Source organism: Bos taurus, chromosome 28, assembly GCF_002263795.3.
Source record: "Bos taurus isolate L1 Dominette 01449 registration number 42190680 breed Hereford chromosome 28, ARS-UCD2.0, whole genome shotgun sequence".
Taxonomy (NCBI): Eukaryota; Metazoa; Chordata; class Mammalia; order Artiodactyla; family Bovidae; genus Bos; species Bos taurus.
Window position 1 is genome coordinate 13,585,368 of NC_037355.1, and position 18,399 is coordinate 13,603,766.

Consider the following 18,399-nt stretch of genomic DNA (forward strand, 5'->3'; position numbering starts at 1 on the left):
CTAATATTGTATTTCTAGTTGGCATTTTTTCTGTTACACACTTACATATCTATGAGTAATAGAGAAGTTTTGCTTCTTTTCAGTTTCCGTATATTTTTCTTGCTTTAAACTGTGCTTGTTAGGATTTGTTTTGCAGTTGACTGGAAGTGGTAACAGTGGACGTCCTGCCCGTATTTCTGATTTCAAGGGAGACGTTTGCAGTGTCATCAGTAAGTATGGTATTCTTTTTTAATAAATACCCTTTATTAAGTTAATAAAGTTACCTTCTGTTACCACTTGGCAAGTTTTTATCATGCTTGAAAGCATTTGTTAAATGTTTTTACTATATCTTTTGAGATGATTATATGATTTTTTCCATCTTGAATATGTTAAATTGATAGAATTTTCTGAAGTACCCTTGCATTCCTGGGGTAAACACCAATCTGTCCTGATGTATGATCCTTACACATTGCTGGATTCGGTTTTCATGCATATACAAACATTTGTTTGCATATCTGTATATATTTGTGTACGGGTGTTGTATATATAAGTGCTTTTTTCGGGTGTTTTTCATCTGTGTTCATGAATAAGATTGCCTATATATTGTACATCCTTTCTCATTCTTGGGCTTTTCTATAAAGGTTTTGCTCACTTATAAATTAAGTTACAGGTGTTCCTTTGTACTCTGTTTCTAGAAAAGTTTTGTATGACCGTAATTATTTCTTCCTTAGAATATTTGACAAAACTTCCTGAAAGCTACCTGAGCCTGAACCTTTCTACACAGGAAAATCTCTTATCACGAGCTCAATTTATTTAATGACTCTAGAACTGTTCAGATTTTCTGTTTCTACTAGAGTCAGTTTTGATTGAGTTATTTTAGGTAAGGTGCTATTTGTTAGGAATTTATACGTATAAACTTGAAATTTTAGATGAAACATACAAAGCTGTTTGCCATTTCCTCTTGTTATCTGTGTAATATGTATGGGATCAATCATGATAACCTTTTTATTCTTGATATTGTTTATTTGTGCTTTTTGTTTTTCTTAAATAGTCTTACCAGGTGTTGTCAAATTTTTCTCAGTCCTTCCAAATAACTGAACCCCTACCAGCCACATATGAGAGATCTTGTTGCCTCATATCGTCCCCACAAATATTTTCAACATTTTAAATTCAGACTCTTTAATTTCTGTTGAATGTGTACAGTTATTTAATTTTTATTTTAGCTTATCATTAGGAAAATGATGTTGAGTATCTTTTCAGATGCATATTGGCCATTTGAATATCTTATTTGTGAAATGCCTATTCCTTTTTTCTGCCCTTTTTTCTTTCATGGGCTTTTTTTTTTTTAATTGATGTATAGGAGTTACCTCTGTACTGTGGATATGAGTCTTTTGTCAGATTTATATTTTGCAAATATCTTCTGCCAGGCAGGGGACTGGTCTTCATTCTCTTAATATTACCTGTTAATAAGCAGAAGTAGTTAGTAATAAAGTCCAGTTTATCTGCTTTCTTTTATGGCTAGTGATTTTGGTGTCCAATTTTAAAAACCTTTGCCTACTCCAAAGTAAAGATTAAATGTTCATGTTTTCTTTTAAGTGCTTTATTGATTGCGTTTCATATTTAGATCTGTGATTCATATGGAAATAATTTTCATGTAGTAGAGTCAAGATTCATCCTTTAGAATTTCTTTTGGTGAAGGCATTATGCCAGACTCTATTTTAGTTTATAAATATCTTTATCTCATTTAAGAAATATTTTTGAAGGGTTTAGAATTCTAGGTTGAGAAATTTTTTAGCATGGTCAACTCTAATAATATATTCATCTATTTGACCAGGAAAAGTGAGTTTACTCAGGAATAGCCAGAGGAATTGCAGTTCAGAATAAGTGAACTACAGTGGGCCATAGGCAAATCAGAGAACAAGAAAAGGAAACTTGCTTCTATATGGTAAAATGGGGAATTAGGAGGAACTGTATTAACCGAAATGTTCAATGGAGGAAGCTGGGAGTTCATTCTAGTTGGTGGGCTTCTGTACTCTCTGAAGAAGAAGAAGTTTTCTCTCTTCCTGGTTGGTGATAAAGCAGGCAACACCTTCCTGTGATGGAAATGTTTGCTGCCTTTCTTGCTGTTTGGAGTAATTGATGATGCGTAGCTGGGTATGAGAACTCCCCCTCCTGGCCTGTTCCAACTCTAGCTGAGGATTCTTTAATTCCACAGCACACTGATGGTATGATTCCACTGTCTTCTGCCTTCAGTTATTTCTGTTGTGAAATAAGCTATCAGCTTAACAGTTGACACGCCATTAAAGGTAATCAACCTTTTTTTCCTCTGGCTGTCTTTAAAATCTCTTCTTTATCTCTATTCTGAATCACTATGATATGTCTGTATGCAGATTTTTTTTTTCCCTTCTGATCCTGCTTGAGAATCTTTGGGCTAATTGGATTGTCTTTTGTCAGCTGAAAGATTCTCAGCTATTACATTTTCATTGTCTCTGCCTCATTCTTTTTCCTTCTGTAACTCTAATAACATATGTTAACTCTGTTTCATATTTTCCAACCTTTGCCTTTCTGTGTTACATTCCAGTTATTTATCCAGGATTTTGTCCAAGTAGATTTGGACAAAAATAGAGCATCTGCATAAGTAGGTAATTTATACAGAATTTATCCAAATAGAGCATCTAGAAATGAAAATTTTTTAAATCTAGTAGGTGGATTTAATGGTATATTAGACACAGCTAAGGAGAGACGTTTCCAACTAGAATATAGACAGAACTTTTGCTTCCACTGGGTAACTTAGGGACAATACCAGTTCAGGGCCATGTTAAACTAAATTCTGAGCTTGAAGTTTTTTTGACCAGTGTGGTTTGTGCTGTTAAACTTTGTGAAACTCACTGGTTTGTGGTTGTCAATTATCAGGGGTAAATTCTCCCCATTCCCATGGAGTGCTGAGGTTCAAAACAGGCAGTCTTCCTTAGCATCTTGGTGGGATTGGAGTAGGAGTGTTTTATTTCAAGTTCACTGTTATGCTGAGGAATGGCTCTTTGATATGTCAGCTTTATGGCCTAAGATCTCCTATTGACCCTTCTAGAGCAGGCTCTGGACTTTCTTCTCTGACCCCCTTGTGGACTGAAAATTAAAGCTATGAGTTTCTGCCTTGGATGTTAAAGTTTTGCCTAGGTTTATCAGTCAATTTCAGTAGGTGAGCATTTAAGCACTCATCTCACACGCTAGCAAAGTAATGCTCAAAATTTTCCAAGCCAGGCTTCAACAGTATGTGAACCATGAACTCTAGATGTTCAAGCTGAAGTTAGAAAAGGCAGAGGAACCAGAGATCAAATTGCTATCATCAAAAAAGCAAGAGAGTTCCAGAAAAACATCTACTTCTGCTTTATTGACTATGCCAAAGCCTTTGACTGTATGGATCACAACAAACTGTGGGAAATTCTGAAAGAGATGGGAATACCAGACCACCTAACCTGCCTCCTGAGAAATCTGTATGCATGTCAAAAAGCAACAGTTAGAACTGGACATGGAACAACAGACTATTTCCAGATTTGGAAAGGAGTATGTCAAGGCTGTATATTGTCACCCTGCTTCTTTAACATATATGCAGAGTACATCATGACAAATGCTGGGCTGGATGAAGCACAAGCTGGAATCAAGATTGCTGGGAGAAATATCAATAACCTCAGATACGCAGATGATACCACCCTTATAGCAGAAAGCAAAGAAAAACTAAAGAGCCTCTTGAGGAGGGTGTAAGAGGAGAGTGAAAAAGCTGGCTTAAAGCTCAACATTCAGAAAACGAAGATCATGGCATCCAGTCCCATCACTTCATGGCAAATAGACGGGGAAACGGTGGAAACAGTGACAGATTTTTTCTTGGACTCCAAAATCACTGCAGATGGTGATTACAGCCATGAAATTAAAAGACACTTGCTCCTTGGAAGAAAAGTTATGACCAACCTAGACAGCATATTGAAAAGCACAGAGACATTACTTTGCCAACAAAGGTCTGTCTAGTCAAAGCTATGGTTTTTCCAGTAGTCATGTATGGATATGAGAGTTAGACTATAAAGAAAGCTGAGCGCAGAAGAATTGATGCTTTTGAACTGTGGTGTTGGAGAAGACTCTTGAGAGTCCCTTGGACAGCCAGGATATCCAACCAGTCCATCCTAAAGGAAATCAGTCCTGAATAGTCTGTGGAAGGACTGATGCTGAAGCTGAAACTCCCAATACTTTGGCCACCTGATGCAAAGAACTGACTCATTTGAAAAGACCCTAATGCTCAGAAAGATTGAAGGTTGGAGGAGAAGGGTACGACGGAGGATGAGATGGTTGGATGGCATCACAACTCAATGGACGTGAGTTTGAGTGAACTCCGGGAGTTGGTGATGGACAAGGAGGCCTGGCGTGCTGCAGTCTATGTGGTTGCAAAGAGTCAGACACAACTGAGTGACTGAACTGAACTGAAGCATTTAAGTCTTTCATGCTGTCAGAAAAGGGCAGGTGCTTAACTCTCTTATATTCTTTTTTCTCCCATTTTTAAAATTTTTTAAATGGAGGATTTGTTGTTGTCAGTTGCTAAGTCATGTCCGACTCTGCGACTCTTGGAAGCAAGCTTCTCTGTCCATGGGATTTCCTAGGCAAGGATACTGGAGTGGGCTGCCAATTCCTTCTCCAGGGGATTTTTCTAGACTAGGGATTGGACCTGCGTCTCCTGCATTGGCAGGCAGATTCTTTACCACTGAGTCACCAGGGAAGCCCTAATTGGATAATTGCTTTATAATGTGTCATTGTTTTTGCTGTACAACAGAATGAGTCAGCTATATGTATACGTGTATCCCCTCCTCCTTTCGCCTCCCTCCTGCCCACCCCCACACCAGCCCTCCAGGTCCTCACAGAGCACTGAGCTCTCTCCCTGTGCTACACAGTTGCTTCCTGCGAGCTGTCTGTTAGACACAAGGCAGTGTATACATGTCAGTGCTACTCTCTCAAGTCGTCCCACACAGCTGTTCTCTGTCAGACTTGCAAATGTGCCCATCAGTACCATTTTTCTAGATTCCATATATATGTGTTAATATACAATATTTCTTTTTCTGACTTACTTCACTCTGTATGACAGACTCTAGGTTCATCCACATAACTAACTACAAATGACCCAATATTGTTCCTTTTTACGGCTAAGTAATATTCCATTGTATATATGTACCACAACTTCTTTATGCATCTGTTGATGGATATTTTCTTTTATTCTTGACAACATTATTCCCTTAACATTGTTGCTGTAGATCCATACCTGAGTCTCCCATTGTTGCTCCTGCTGGGTGGGGACCAACACCCTGAGAAGCACTGCCTGGAGGGCACCACCCCATGTGTGAAGGACAGTGCCGTGGCTCACCGAGCCAGCTCGCCTCCCACTCCCAGTTCAAGCTCCAAGATGCAGACCAGGTGAGGTGCAGCTCCTCCTTCAGGTGAGGTATGTAGTAACTTCCAAGACTAACTATACCAAGAAAGTAAGGATGCCATTGAGTGGAAAGACCTAAAAAGTGTTTTCATTGATCCAAAACTCACTTAGGAATCCTTACAGGGGTCCTCATTTGCTCCACAAACACCCAAGCCCCTATCGCATGCTGTCTATTCCACAAGGCACTTGGAGGGGCAGCAGGTGACGAGGTCCGCCAGGCCTTGCCTCTCTCCAGTACAGTGGCCACTAGCTATTTAAATGTAAATAAGTCAGAGTTCTGTTCCTCTTGCACTGGCCACATTTCAGTGCCAGTCCCTCAGCATACCTGGTGACCAACTATACTGGTGGATGATGACGCAGCACAGCAGCTCCTTCAGTACAGAAAGGTTTCTGCGGGCAGCACTCTTTAATGGGCTGAGCTAACTCTATCCCCTCTCAGCACCGCCCCCCCCCCCCCCCCCCCAGCACAGAAAGTTTTCTGCAGGCAGCGCTCTTTAATGAGCTGGCTCTGAGGAGCAGTGTCAGGTCTGCGCAGCTGACCTCGTCCAGCCTGGGCACCTGACAGGTTGGCTGTGAGACATCCAGACAAAGGCAGCATCTCACTTCTTTTCCTTCAGTTCCACAAGCTCTTGTGTGCCCCTCAACAACCCTCTCTCCTTTAGCACTCCTGAACACGACCAACTGAAACAGAAGAACCGCGATGGAGAAGCACATCAGCCAGCGCACCCCAACACCCCCAGCCCCCATGGACACCAAAGGTTCCTATCCGCCCTGCAATAAAGGAACCTTGGCAGTCTTGAAGGTAGGCCCTGAACTTACACGACCACGTAATTCAAGGCTGCTAGTGATATCCTTCTGGATCTGTCTTTAAGGAAAGCAGGATAGAACCTGACTCTTGTACAATTTTTTCTTGTTTTGCATTATTTGAAAAGCCCTTTGTCAGAATGTGGAGGTGAGAGTTCCTGTTCCATCTCTGAAAGGCCGTGGTGGCCCTGGCATCTCATCCTCCCTTCTGGCCAGGCATCCCTGTGCCTCCTGCCAGCATCAGAGCCACCATCCTCACAGCCGCACACAGAGAACAGGCAAACAAGGGGAGCAACATGTTCTTTTATTGATGCAAGTACGTCCAGTCACACCAGTAGCTGACATCCTGCATTATGGTACAGCTTTATACTCAGAGTTCATCTCGAAATACCAAAACATCAGAGTTGGGGTATGTATCAAATTGGAAAAACAAAATAGCAAATGTAGACACTGTGGCAGGTCGGTACTAGAACTGATAACCCAGTGAAGTGCACATTGATGTGGAAGCTCCTTAACACGTGGATGAAAAAGGTTCTAACATTGTATTCCAAATATAGATTCTCAACTTTTAAACCTTTATTTCAAATACATAAAGCAATATGTACTATCAGTATACAGTATGTACTATCTAGAACATCTGAAAAGTGCAAAACCACTGTGACAATACAGTGTGAATATCCTTGCTCCACCCGGGGCTGAGGGCGACGTCAGCAGCAGATCACATCTCCAGGCTCTCCCAGGAGTTCTGGGAATTGGCAACTAACAGATCCGTCCTCACCCAGGCCTCCCAGCTGGAGGCTCTGGCGAATGCCAGCCATGTGCGGAGAGAGAGGGTTCCAGGTATGCTTGGGTGGAATGAAAGCCCGCCAAGAGGGAGACAGTCAGCATGGACTGCCCACTTCTGGCCTTGGAGGGAGCAGGGCTGTCATGGTCCCACGGCCAGGAAGCCAGACAGAAAATGGAGTGCACGCCTCGAGTCTTGGTGTGGAAAACAAGTCCAAACGTTGGGCAGTTGTATGTGCATGGGCTCCAGCAGATACGGGCCTGGCTAACTTTGGGTTTCAGTTCCACTAGGGGAGCCCCCTGCCCAGAGGGAAGGAGGGTCCTGATTTGTAAGTTGCTTCTTTTCACTTTGTACTTGGACTTCAAGGTGGCTTTCAGTGAGTGTCCCCATCCTTCACTGTACTGTGTTTTTACTTCATTACGGCTAAGCCTGGAAAACTGACAATTCCATGATTCCCCTCCTTACATTGAGATTTTCTCTGTAGTTGAGTAATTTGCCAGACATACTCCAACAGAAAATACACTGCCAGGTATTCCCCCTTCCCTCCCCACTGACTCCGATAAATCCCTGATAAAGGAAAATGAAAATGTAAACTTTGGAAAGCCCATGTTCAAGGTGCACTTCTAGAAATAAGCAAATGAGACCCCCCTGGCCACCCGAGCCCTTCCTGCCGGACCCTCGCAGGCCTGGGCACTGATGGCAGCACTTCCCCGGCGCCTCCAGCAGCCTAGTTGCGGGCGAGACTGGCCTTCAGTACCCTCTAAGGCACTAACCCCGACATCAGAGACACTGGCTGGAAAGGAGGCAGGGCTCACGTTGGTTTTGGTTGGGTTTTTTTAAATATTTTTTTTTTTTGTAAGATGTTAATAATCAAAAGTAGAAAATAAAAATCTACATTTCATTAGAATAAGATGTTATCATGGACACCATCTCCCATGATACTCTTTCCCCACCCCTCCCCAAAGCAGGGCCCTGCCCTGTTAAAGTAAACAAAAGAACTTTGTTAAGTGCCAAAGGTTGATGCATGAAATAATTATTTTTTTCTTCATAAAAGTTATGTACAAAATGGACCCCAACCAGTGAGGCCTCCTCATCTCAACCCATATCAATCAAGATTAAAACTCAGTACATAAGTGTGCTTCATCCAGCATCTGCAGGCCGCATCCGTGCCTTCAGGCTCTGTTAAGGAGAGTGGTCCTAAAGGTGGGCAGGGAATGGGGAAATGGTCAGGCGGTCACGAGCCCTTCCCCCGGGCGGGCCTGTGCAACTAGGGGAGGTCTGGCTGCCAGGAACCGGCCATGGAGGGAGGATCAGGGGAGTTCAAACCCCAGGTCCTCAGGGATGCTCCCCCACCTCATCCTTTCCCTTCCTTGTAGACTCGGGCATGGGGGTTGGTCGGGTCACGAGACTGCTCCTGGAGTTCTCCTACCTGAGGGTCTTCCAGCTGTCCTTTTCCATGTGGTTTTCTGGACCTTCACTTTCAAAGGAGGCGATGAAGAGAGCTGAGAGACAAGAAGACCCTCAGAAGCCATGTCCACACACGGTCAGTCTGCGCCTGACACACATACCCTTCTCAAACCCTCCCTTCCAGGGTGGAGTGAGGCCCAGGAAGGAACTCCCAGACCAAGCAGGCAGTGACATCTGGCCCAGAATGGTCCCCAGGGGTCTGCTGTGTGGGGCTCCAGTTTCCTGGGGACTCTAAGATTTCTCTGGTTCCGCAGCACTGACCCAGCCCCATCCTGGCTCTCAGGAGCCCGATCTCTTCTTGTCCTTCATCTCCCATCCGCTCGCATCCCACCCTCATGCACTCACCCCTGAGAGCTGAGCTTCCCCAGCGTAGCATGGGAATAACCACAAGTCAGAGTGACTTTTACAGTGTGTGCCTGGGCGGCGGGGGCGAGGGGCGCTCACCTTCTTCGCTGTAGATTGGAGCCGTCAGCAGATAACTCTGAATCTTCTTGTCCTTCTCAAAGGGACACTCCACCTGTGTCCATGTCATGAACTCATGGATCTGCCTGGAGATCTCCCAAAATTTCTGAAGGGTCAGAAGATTTGGCACCTTAAGCTTGAAAACCTTGGTTAGGGAAGGGGACGTAGGCTCTGCTTTCAGTCTGCTGCTCACCCTCTTGGTCCCAGTGAGACAGGATGGTAGCCCTACAGAGCCAACTCGGACCCCAGAAGGGCCCCCCCACACAGCACAGCACCACCAACCAGAACACACCCTGACCTCACTCCCCAGGAGCCTGTGTCTCCTAGCTATGTAACCAGATCACCCACCCAGAGCTAGGGCCACCACACACCTGGAGGTCACTTGGTAGCCATGACCCTCCCTGGGTAGGGACAGGGCACGGGACTGAGCTAACCTTGAAGTTAATGTGTCCATTGGGCAGGTGGTTGGTGTGGATTTTGTGCAGGAAGTAGATGTCCTTGACGAAAAGGTTGAACACGGGGATGACGATCTTCTCCCGGCTACTGTTGGCTGTCTGGGACCTCTGCGTGGCCCCCTGCAGGGCTGTCCGGTAGTTGCAGAAATTGCTGGACGGGTCCATGTGGTGCTGTGGGCAGACGGGAGGACGTGGTGGGCACTGTACCTCCACAGCCCTCAGACCTGCTCAGGACACCCTCTGCAGGAACCAGCTCTGGGCAGCCCCTTGTTTCCAGGAGTGAGCACAGCGGGGGAAGTGCAGAGGGTCCCGGCTGTGCGCCAGGCTAGGCCTTTGGGTTAGGGTCCGAGCATCACAGGAAGAGCTGGAGAGGTCTCAGCAGCTCGCTCACACCTCTTCTATGCCTCCTGAGTATGCGTCTTAACCTTCAAAACCTTCCTCTGCCCTTTCGCAGAGGCCCACAGCCCCAAACCTGACCAGCTGCACACTCACTGGCCAGCCCCTGGGCCACCCAGACGACCCAGGACTTCAGGGAACAGGCCAGTCTCTGCTTGGTCAACCTTGCCCAGCCTGGGGCTATCGGCCTGCCTTTGCCAAACCCCTACCAATCTCTCCCCAGAATTCTGCTTTAGGCAGTGCCAGTTCTGACTGAAGTCCCGAAGCCAAGGATGCGTGGGCCGCCCGCCTCCCAGGGGCAGTGCAGCCAGGCCTGCTGACACGCCCGACACCAGACGGCACTCAGGGCAGCACGTCTTCACAGGGGCCAAAGCACGATGGGAGCCCCCTCCTGAGGCTGACGCCTACCTCCAAGACGTCGAACTTTGCTGTCTTAACCTTGGACCACGTTTTCTTCAGCCTCGCCACAGGACTGAGGTTCATGCCAGCTGCGGGGGGTGACAGGCAGGGTGAGGGCGGGGGGAGGCGGGCCCCGCAGCACCGGAGGGGGACCCCGGGGGCCGCACACTCACAGATGATGGCCATCATGGAGTTGAAGTTGCCGATGTTGAAGCACTCTCGGGCCACGTCAATGAAGAACTCCAGCATGCGGGTCCGGTGCTTCTTCTTCACTACCTGGAGGGCAGCCAGACCACTCAGCTTGGGCCCCACTGGGGGTTGTCCCCTCCAGCCCCAGCCCCCGAAGGGCAGCCTGATGGGGAGCTGCCTGTCCCACAGAGCTGTGGGACCAGGTGAGGGGACATGCCCAGGCTGCAAAGGCAGGAGATGAGGCCGTGGTGGTTTGATGCTGGGCCAAGGGGCGGGAGGGGAGGGCAGGCAGAGGGGACCATGCTGGGCACGTCAGGGTGCTTCCACAGTGGGTCACTGTTGTAATTTAAGTCATCACTTTGGGGCGGGGGTGGGGTACTTCAAAGGCCCCGGCAATAAAAGTTTCCTGTCTGCACTTAGAAAGTTTCATCCTCTGCGGGAAAGGGGAGGCAGAGCTTCAGGGGACACGGTGGGGTCAGGAGGAGACTGCGCCCCACCGGGGCCGCCATGCAGCACTCACCCGGCACACCTCGGTGGCCACCAGCATGCTGAGGCAGTTGAACCAGTTGTCATAGGCCTCCAGGCTGTACGTCTTGGTCATGTCCCCTCGGCACTGTGGGGACAAGGCAGGTCAGGGGGAGCCCAAGGACCCTGCCAGTGGGTGCTGCTCCACCCCCACCCCCAGAACCAAGGACCCGGGAGAGGAGACTGTGAAAGCGGGGAGGGGAGGGGAGTGGGGCTGCTGGACGGGCCCCAGGGGATCCCCCCAAGCCCTGCAGGGATCAGCTTGGAGGCCTCTGGGAACACCACCCCCCGCCCAGCATACATCACCCTGCATGGCCATCGTCCACCCCTGGAGCAGGTGCTAGGAGACCAGACCCAGGAGCATCAGTTGTGAGCCCCCCTCCAGAGCACCCTCTGCCCTCACCCTGTGCTTGTCCCGGGAGTCCATGTGGCTGACAATCTGCATCAAGTCTTCAGGGTGGATGCTGCTGACTCTCTCCTGGGGGGAACAGGGAGACAGCACAGGAGGGGTGACCATATCTGCCTGGGCAGGCACCACAGCCACGGCCCTTCCTCGATCAGAGTGCCCAGTGGACAGGCCCCCTAGAAGTACCCCATGGGTCTGGAAGGCGCCCCTGGGAGCAGGGGGACAGGATTGTGTGCAGAAGCCTCAGGGCCACGGCTGCTACATGCAGGGTACCTGCCCAGCCCAGGGCGCAGGCAGGACTAGGGGACCAGAGCTGGTGGGAGGAGTTCTGCCCCTGGAAGCCCCTGCCATGAACACGGGGCTGCCGTGATCCGGGCAACCAGCTGCTCAAGTAGACACCTGCCAGAGGCAGTGGTCAAAGCTGCCGTGCGGGCTTCCCCCTGACACCCCAGTCTGACCAGCAGGGGAGACCCTGCCGCACCCTGTGGGAGTGGTGAGAGGATGAGCATCTGAATGCCACCCCCCCAGCCATGCACTGGAAGGGTGTTCACCACACTAACCAGCTCGATATGTGTCAGCTGCTGGGCCAGCACCAGGGGGTCGCAGCACACACCCAGGATGTCCTTCTGAGCAGCTGGAGGCTTGGCCTTGAGGACGGGCCCTTTGTCCATGGCCGGTGAGCGGAGCTTCTCCCGCAGCTCCTGAAGCTGGCTCCGGGCAGCCAGGGACAGCAGCAGGCTCTGCGTCATCTGGGAGATGGCCTTCTTCACAGTGCCGTTCTCCTGAGGGGTGGGGGTGGAGAAGGTACTTGTGGGCTGGAGGGACCCCCTGGAGGTACCCAGCTCATCTCTGGGGACCTACCTCTCACTAGGCACCCACCCACAGGGCAGGAGGAGGGGGCCTGGGCCATTCCCACTCTAGCCACAGGGTGTTCATGTGCAGAGGATGCCGAGGGCAGGCCTGTGTGTTGCTGGCCAGCTGAGCTGCCCCCGTGGGGGTGAGGCAAATGGGGCGGCCCGGCAGCCCTCTCCAGGAGAGTGACTGCCGAGGGGACCACGTAGAAAGCTCCCCCAGACAAGGCACCCTGCCAGGGTCTGAGAGAGACCTCACCTCATCACACTGGGTAACCCGATGGGTGATGGCCTTCAACTCAGCCATGGCCTTCTCGTCCTGGAAGTCAAAGGGGAAGGCCTCCGTCCACTCCTTAAGCAGCTGCACGATCTTGGCTGAGAAGGACTTCAGCTTGGCCTGGGTCAGGGCGGGTAAAGTGAGGTCTGTGGCTCCCCCCACCCATCCCCACAGGACCTGCATCCCCTGTCCCGACACTGGGCTACCGGGTAGGGGCAGACCCCCGCTGCCTTCGTCCACCTGTGGTTCTGTCTTTCTCCACTTCACTTCCCATTCCCCTGACACCAGCTCTCTCCACTTAAATTCATTTTCAAAGGACCACCATGACACAGAAAACTAGTTTCATTTGCTGTAATTAGAAGTTACCCATAAAAAACACAATGAAGGGCCTCCCTGATGGCTCAGTGGTAAAGAACTGACCTACCAGTGGAGAAGACACAGGTTCGATCCCTGATCCAGGAAGATCCCACATGCCACGGAGCGGCTAAGCCCGTGCACCACAACTCCTGGGCCTGTTCTCCAGAGCCTGGGAGCCACAACTATTGAGCCCACACACCCTGGAGCCGTGCTCCGCGACAGGAGGAGCCACCACCGCGAGAAGCCCGCACGCTACAGCTCGAGAGTAGCCCGCATGCGCCGTAACGGAAAGAACGAACCTCACAGCAATGAAGGTCCAGCACAGCCAAAAATACAAAATAATTTTTTAAAAAATGATGAAAACCAAGCAGAATCACGAATGTTAAGCAAGAAACTGCCTTCTCTCAGTGAAAAGCAGGTTGGCAAGTGCCAGGAAGGACTGCAGACACCCCAGGCGTCCTCTCCCCAGGTCCACACGCATACACAGCTCAAGAAGTGGGTACGGGATGCGTGGTACCCAGCCCCGCTCAGGTTCACCAAACCCTTCCTGGGCCCACCTTGGCTCCTGCCTGCCCCTGACCAGCTCCCTGTGCCTACCTGGACCATCCTGGCCTCGCCTGCCCTCGGGGCCTGGCCCCCTCATGACCCCACTGCCCACCCCTACACCTGCCTGTCCCTGTCCACCCACGCCGGCCTTATTTAGCCCACTGATTCCACTCTCGCCCCCTGCCCATGCCCTGGTGGTGACTCCCATGCCCTTCAGAGCCTCCTCCCCCAGCCACACACAGCAGTCATGGCACCTCAGGAGACCCTGCTTAGAACCCCCAGGTGCCCGCTGCACCCACACTCAGCAGGAACAGGAGGCCTGCGTTCCCTCCTCAGAGGCCCCGCCCTGCACATCACCCCAGACAAGGCTGGTGGGCTCACCCCAGGCTCCTCTCAGGCCTCTACTGACCCCTCGCTGACCCTCAACATCAGATTCCATCTCCCACTCACCCTGTTCTGGCTGTTTTCCACCCATGCCTTCAGGAGCCCTTCCTGGTCCCCAGGCTGCAGTAGGTGCCCGTCCTCCTCCCAGCCCAGCAACCCCGAGGGGAGACTCGGAAGAGCCTTCGCTGCAAACCTCTGGTGGCAGAAGGCCCGGCCAGGTGGAGGGACAGGTCACTGGGAACAGGCCCTGCCGGCTTTTTGCCAGTCTGCCTGCCACCTCTGCTTCTGTACCAGACCCTGGGCTTCTGAAATCCACACCCCAGCCTCTGCCCCAGGACCTCAGGGATAAGCTGTGATTTCTTAACCATCCTGACCACCCAAAGCCTGACTCAGTCAGAAGACATGACAGTGACAGATAACCCTATCTGAGTCACTGCAAACTCCAGCCTGAGGGTGCCGCACCCTACCCTCCTTAGCAGGGGCAGTGACCCAGAAGGTGACCCAGCCTTCTCCACCAGCTGTAGCCGGACTCTCCCTCTGGAGCAGGAGAGCCGTCCACTGTGGTCCTCCACCGGGAGGGGCGTGGGCACCCACCAGCGACAGTCCCTCCAGCACCCTGGGAGTGTGCTCCACGTGCGCCCCTGCAGACCCCCAGGGAGCCCAACTCCAGCGATGCCAGGAGGCCAGACAAGCAGACTTGCCCCCAACAGGAAGGGGCCCTGGCCAGCTCAGCCAGGCCCCATCCTGAGCCAGCTTCTTGCCCAAGCACGAGCAAGATGGGCACGGTCAGGAGCTTGCTTTACCTTCTCGGACCCAGCCTCCAGCTGCTGCCTCTGCTCCACGCAGAGCTGCCCCACGCGGGCCAGCAGGTCATGAGGGGGGATGAAGACCCGGGAGCTCAGGAGAAACGTGAAGATGTACGTCCTCTGAAGACAGAGATGGAGAGAGTGACGAGGGAGTCAGGCCCGGTGTGGCCCCCAGGGGTGGCGCGGCCGACCCTGCCCCCTGGCCCAGCCACCCCCCAGACCCAGCATCAGCTGCGTAGCTCAGCTCACCTTGAATGCCCTTCCTCCTCCTCACTGCTCCCCAATCCTGCCCACCAGGCACGGCACAGACGAAACCCCGCTTGGTAGCGGCTCTCCACCACCTCCCCTGACGAGCTCAGTTCCCAGTGCTCTTACTCTGCTGGGAGGCTCCCCTACCCACTGCCCGACCCCACGCTGGGAACTAAATCCGAAAGTACATGTTGGGGGGACCCTCCGGGCCTGGGAGGGCCTGCTGCCCAGGCCACAGTGCTCCCTGGGCCAGGCGCCAAGCTTGCTCTGTGCCAGATGCTCAGTGGCCAGTGAGGCAGGGCCTGGGTGGTGGGGGGTACATGGGGGTCTCATCTGTGGGGCAGGGCAGGCTCTCCTTGGCCCCAGGATCCCACATCAGAAACTGCTGCAAGCCCCCGTCACCAGTCAGCTGCGGGCCTCGCCCCCACCTGCCACACCAGGACCCCCCAGTCCCACGTCCATGTCCTTGTCACCGGGCTTGGTGCAGGCTGCGGGGTGCTCATGGTCTGAGAGGCAGCAGGACCCAGGGCTCTCAGAAGCTTTTGTCCGATGTGGACTCTGCCAGGCCCCTGCCTGCAGACAGGGAGGACTTGGGGGTGGGGAGGCTGCTTGGGGCTCTCCCGGGGACTCTAGTCAGACAGTAATCCACCCCAACCTGGTTGCTGCAGGCTGAGGGGCCCGGGAGCCTCCGCCCCAGCTCTAGGCCCAAAGAAGCAGGTCTCCCTTGCTCCAGCCTAACGCCATCCGGGCCGTGTGTGCTGGGTGTGCAGCTCCTGGAACCAGGCTCCACCCTCAGGCCCTCATGGTCCCCACACAGCCTTCAGAGGCCACCGGGAGAGGCGGGTTTCCCTGGAGTAGCAGGGGATCCTCTACCAGCACCCTCCCCCTGCCCCCACCACCTCCACTCCCAACAACTCCAAACTGCCCACTTCCTGTCCCCAGGTTGTGCAGCACACAGACACTGGGGTCCCAGCTGGTCAGCGTGAGATCCTCAAGGACCCCTTGGAAGCAGAAGGCTTTGAATGTGAAAAAAGGCGCCTGGCGGCCACATCTGGGAACTCTTAGCCAAGGGCAGAGGAGAGCCCAGAGCAGGAGCTGGCGTCTCCGAGGGGTCTGCAGGGCAGGGGCGTGAGAGGGCAGGGAGCCCAGGTGCTCACCAGAGGGACCCCATTCTGCCACCACCCACCTTTTGCTCTCCCCTGGTGCTCAGGCTGGGACCCTGGAGCACAGTGTTTTGGGGACAACACAGGAGGAGCTGGCTGAAGAGGCTCCTCTGGGACAGGCTGAGAGGGGAGCCTCCCCCCACGTGGACACAAGGCCACTGTGGCACAGACCAGCACGGGGCTTGGAGGTCCCTGCCCCTGGGGGCTGTAGCCCCGCTCCGGGCTTCTTCACGGCCTAGGGTCCCCTCTTCCTGGCTCTGCCGCCGGGAACCTCGGCTGCCATGCCTGCACCCCCAACAGCAGCCCTGGCCGGGCCCCTAGAGGACGGGGGGTGGATGGATGGACAGACAGAGGTGTGGATAGAACCCCGGGAAGGAGGGAGGCGGCCTGACAGGTGACGGTGGGCCAGGAAGCCGGGAAGCCCAGCTGGAGGGCGGAGGGGGCGGCTGCTCCCCACTCTCCCTTGCAGCCCCGTGTGTGACGCGGCCCCCAGGACGGAGGGGCGCCTGGAGAGGGAGCCAGGAGCAAGCCCACTCCACCATGAGTGGTCACTACCGGCAGCAGAAGGGAAGCCACACACGACAGGGGACACTCTCACGCTTCCAAGAACGTGCCAACGTCATCTGGAGTGACGGGGAGGCCTGGGGCCGCCCTGCCTGCATGGGCAGGTGCCCTGAGGTCTGTAGGCTGCGGGAGCGGAAGTCATTCTGAAGCATGGCGGCTCGGGAACAAAGTCAGCTTCCCAGCTCAGAGACAGGCCCCATGCTGGCTGGACCCTCCCCGGAACCCCGCGGCACCGGCCTGCCCCTGAGCCTCTTCTTCTCCCCCAGGGCCACCTCCTACTCGCCTGGGCGCAGCAGGGGCAGAGATGGGCGGGGCGGGGGAGCAGGGGAGGGGAAGGCAGGGCTCCGGGCCGCCCTGCGCCGCCCCCGCGGCTCCATCCACTCTGACCCGGCCTCCCTCCCCGGCCCGGCCTCCCTCCGTGGCCGTCCCCGCCGGGCAACAGGCACTCACGTCAGGGTAATAGTCCACTGTGGGGACCAGGTGCTCCATCAGGGCCTCCAGGGACCCCGAGATGAGACGTCCATCTTGGAAGATGAGGTCCCCAGAGCCGCCGGCCCCACCGCCTCGCTCCCCCATGCCGGGCTGCCCCTGTCCACTACAGCTGGGCCCGAGGATGCTGGAGAAGACCACGGACGTCTGGGGCATAGTTTCCTGGGAGGAAAGAATGGGGCGGTCAGACATCAAAGGCTCCTCCGCCCTGAGGGCCAGCCGCCGGGAGGGCCTGAGCCCCAGCACGGCCGGGAGGGGGTCATCAGATGTCAGCGCAGGCAGAGAACAGGCTCCTCAGCGGCCCTGAAGCCACCGATCAAGGTGTCTGATAAACATTTCCTCAGCATCTGCTCTGTGCATACCAGGCCTCATTCCAGAGACCTGGACACAGAGCGCTCTGCCTCCTGGGGTTCCGTCCCAGCAGAAAAGACAAACCATGGGGAAGAAGTAAAAACAGCACCAGGGGAACACCAAGTGTGTAGGGGTGGCCACGGCAGCCGCAGGGAGGCGGCCCTGAGGCAGACCGAGCGTGAGCTGTGCGGCCTCCGGCATAAAAGAGGGATGTCCCAGGTACAAGGCACAGCCGGTGCCGAGGTCCTGAGGCCAGGGCGCGGGAGGGGATCAGCAGGAGAGTAGTCTGGGGAGTGACCAGCCTGACCGTACACACTGGCGGCCCAGGGTACAGCCAGTGAGTGACCCAGGAGGCGTGGGCGCTCCGGGCACAGGAGTGACCTGACTGGGGGGGAGGGTCACTGTGGCCGCCGTGTGGAGACCAGCAAGGGAGAGATCTGAAAACCAACTGGTCTGGGCTTTGCCATAACAAAACCCTGGAAGAGATGGCCCAGGTCAGGTGACAGAGGAGTGGGGCAGGGTCGGCTCTGGACACTGGGATGGCTGGTCTTTGACCTGAGCCACTGACCGGCATGGGGGAGGGCTCTGAGGGTGGGGTCTGGGGAAAGACCTGGAACTTGCTTTGGACTCGCTGGATCTGAAATGACTGTTAGACGCGGGTGTTGGGCAGCAGTCTGGGGTTCAGTGTGACAGGTTGAGGGTCCCCCCTCGCACGGCAGCCAGGCTCTGCTGGAGGCTCTCCTGAGGCCTGGGACACTCTGCAGCCCTCTGTGCCTCAGTTTCCTCTCGGCCCAGGCAGCCGATTCCGCGGTGTCAGCGGGTACACACCTGCCAGCCCGAGGCTCGGGAGCCAGCGCCCGAGGGTACACTTTCCTTCCTACTTCCTGGACAGGTGGAGGGGGCCTACCCCACCCGCTGGGCTAGTCCCCCCAGGCAGGACAGGGAGACTGAAGCAGGGGTGGAGGAGCTGGCCCTTCCTGCCTCTGCGGGGACTGTAGCCAGGTCTCACCCTCTCGGGTCACCAGCAGGCAG

General features: G+C 53.5%; 1 protein-coding gene across 7 annotated transcripts in view; it reads right to left on the reverse strand.

Annotated features, from left to right (window-relative positions):
• Window positions 1-330: 330 nt before the first annotated feature.
• Window positions 331-18,399, reverse strand: part of RASGEF1A (RasGEF domain family member 1A) — a 45,321-nt gene continuing 27,252 nt past the window's right edge. For 3 of the 7 annotated variants that reach the window (XM_059882500.1, XM_059882499.1, XM_059882501.1), the window contains exons 2-13: window positions 16,978-17,178; window positions 14,549-14,671; window positions 12,441-12,578; window positions 11,891-12,112; window positions 11,328-11,402; window positions 10,920-11,012; window positions 10,384-10,486; window positions 10,220-10,299; window positions 9,395-9,586; window positions 8,943-9,066; window positions 8,461-8,533; window positions 5,987-6,124 (exon numbers count right to left, since the gene is read on the reverse strand). In XM_059882500.1, the coding sequence (XP_059738483.1) occupies window positions 6,043-6,124; window positions 8,461-8,533; window positions 8,943-9,066; window positions 9,395-9,586; window positions 10,220-10,299; window positions 10,384-10,486; window positions 10,920-11,012; window positions 11,328-11,402; window positions 11,891-12,112; window positions 12,441-12,578; window positions 14,549-14,671; window positions 16,978-17,172 (1,500 nt within the window). In that variant the 5' untranslated portion in view covers window positions 17,173-17,178 and the 3' untranslated portion in view covers window positions 5,987-6,042. 7 annotated transcript variants of the gene reach the window in all.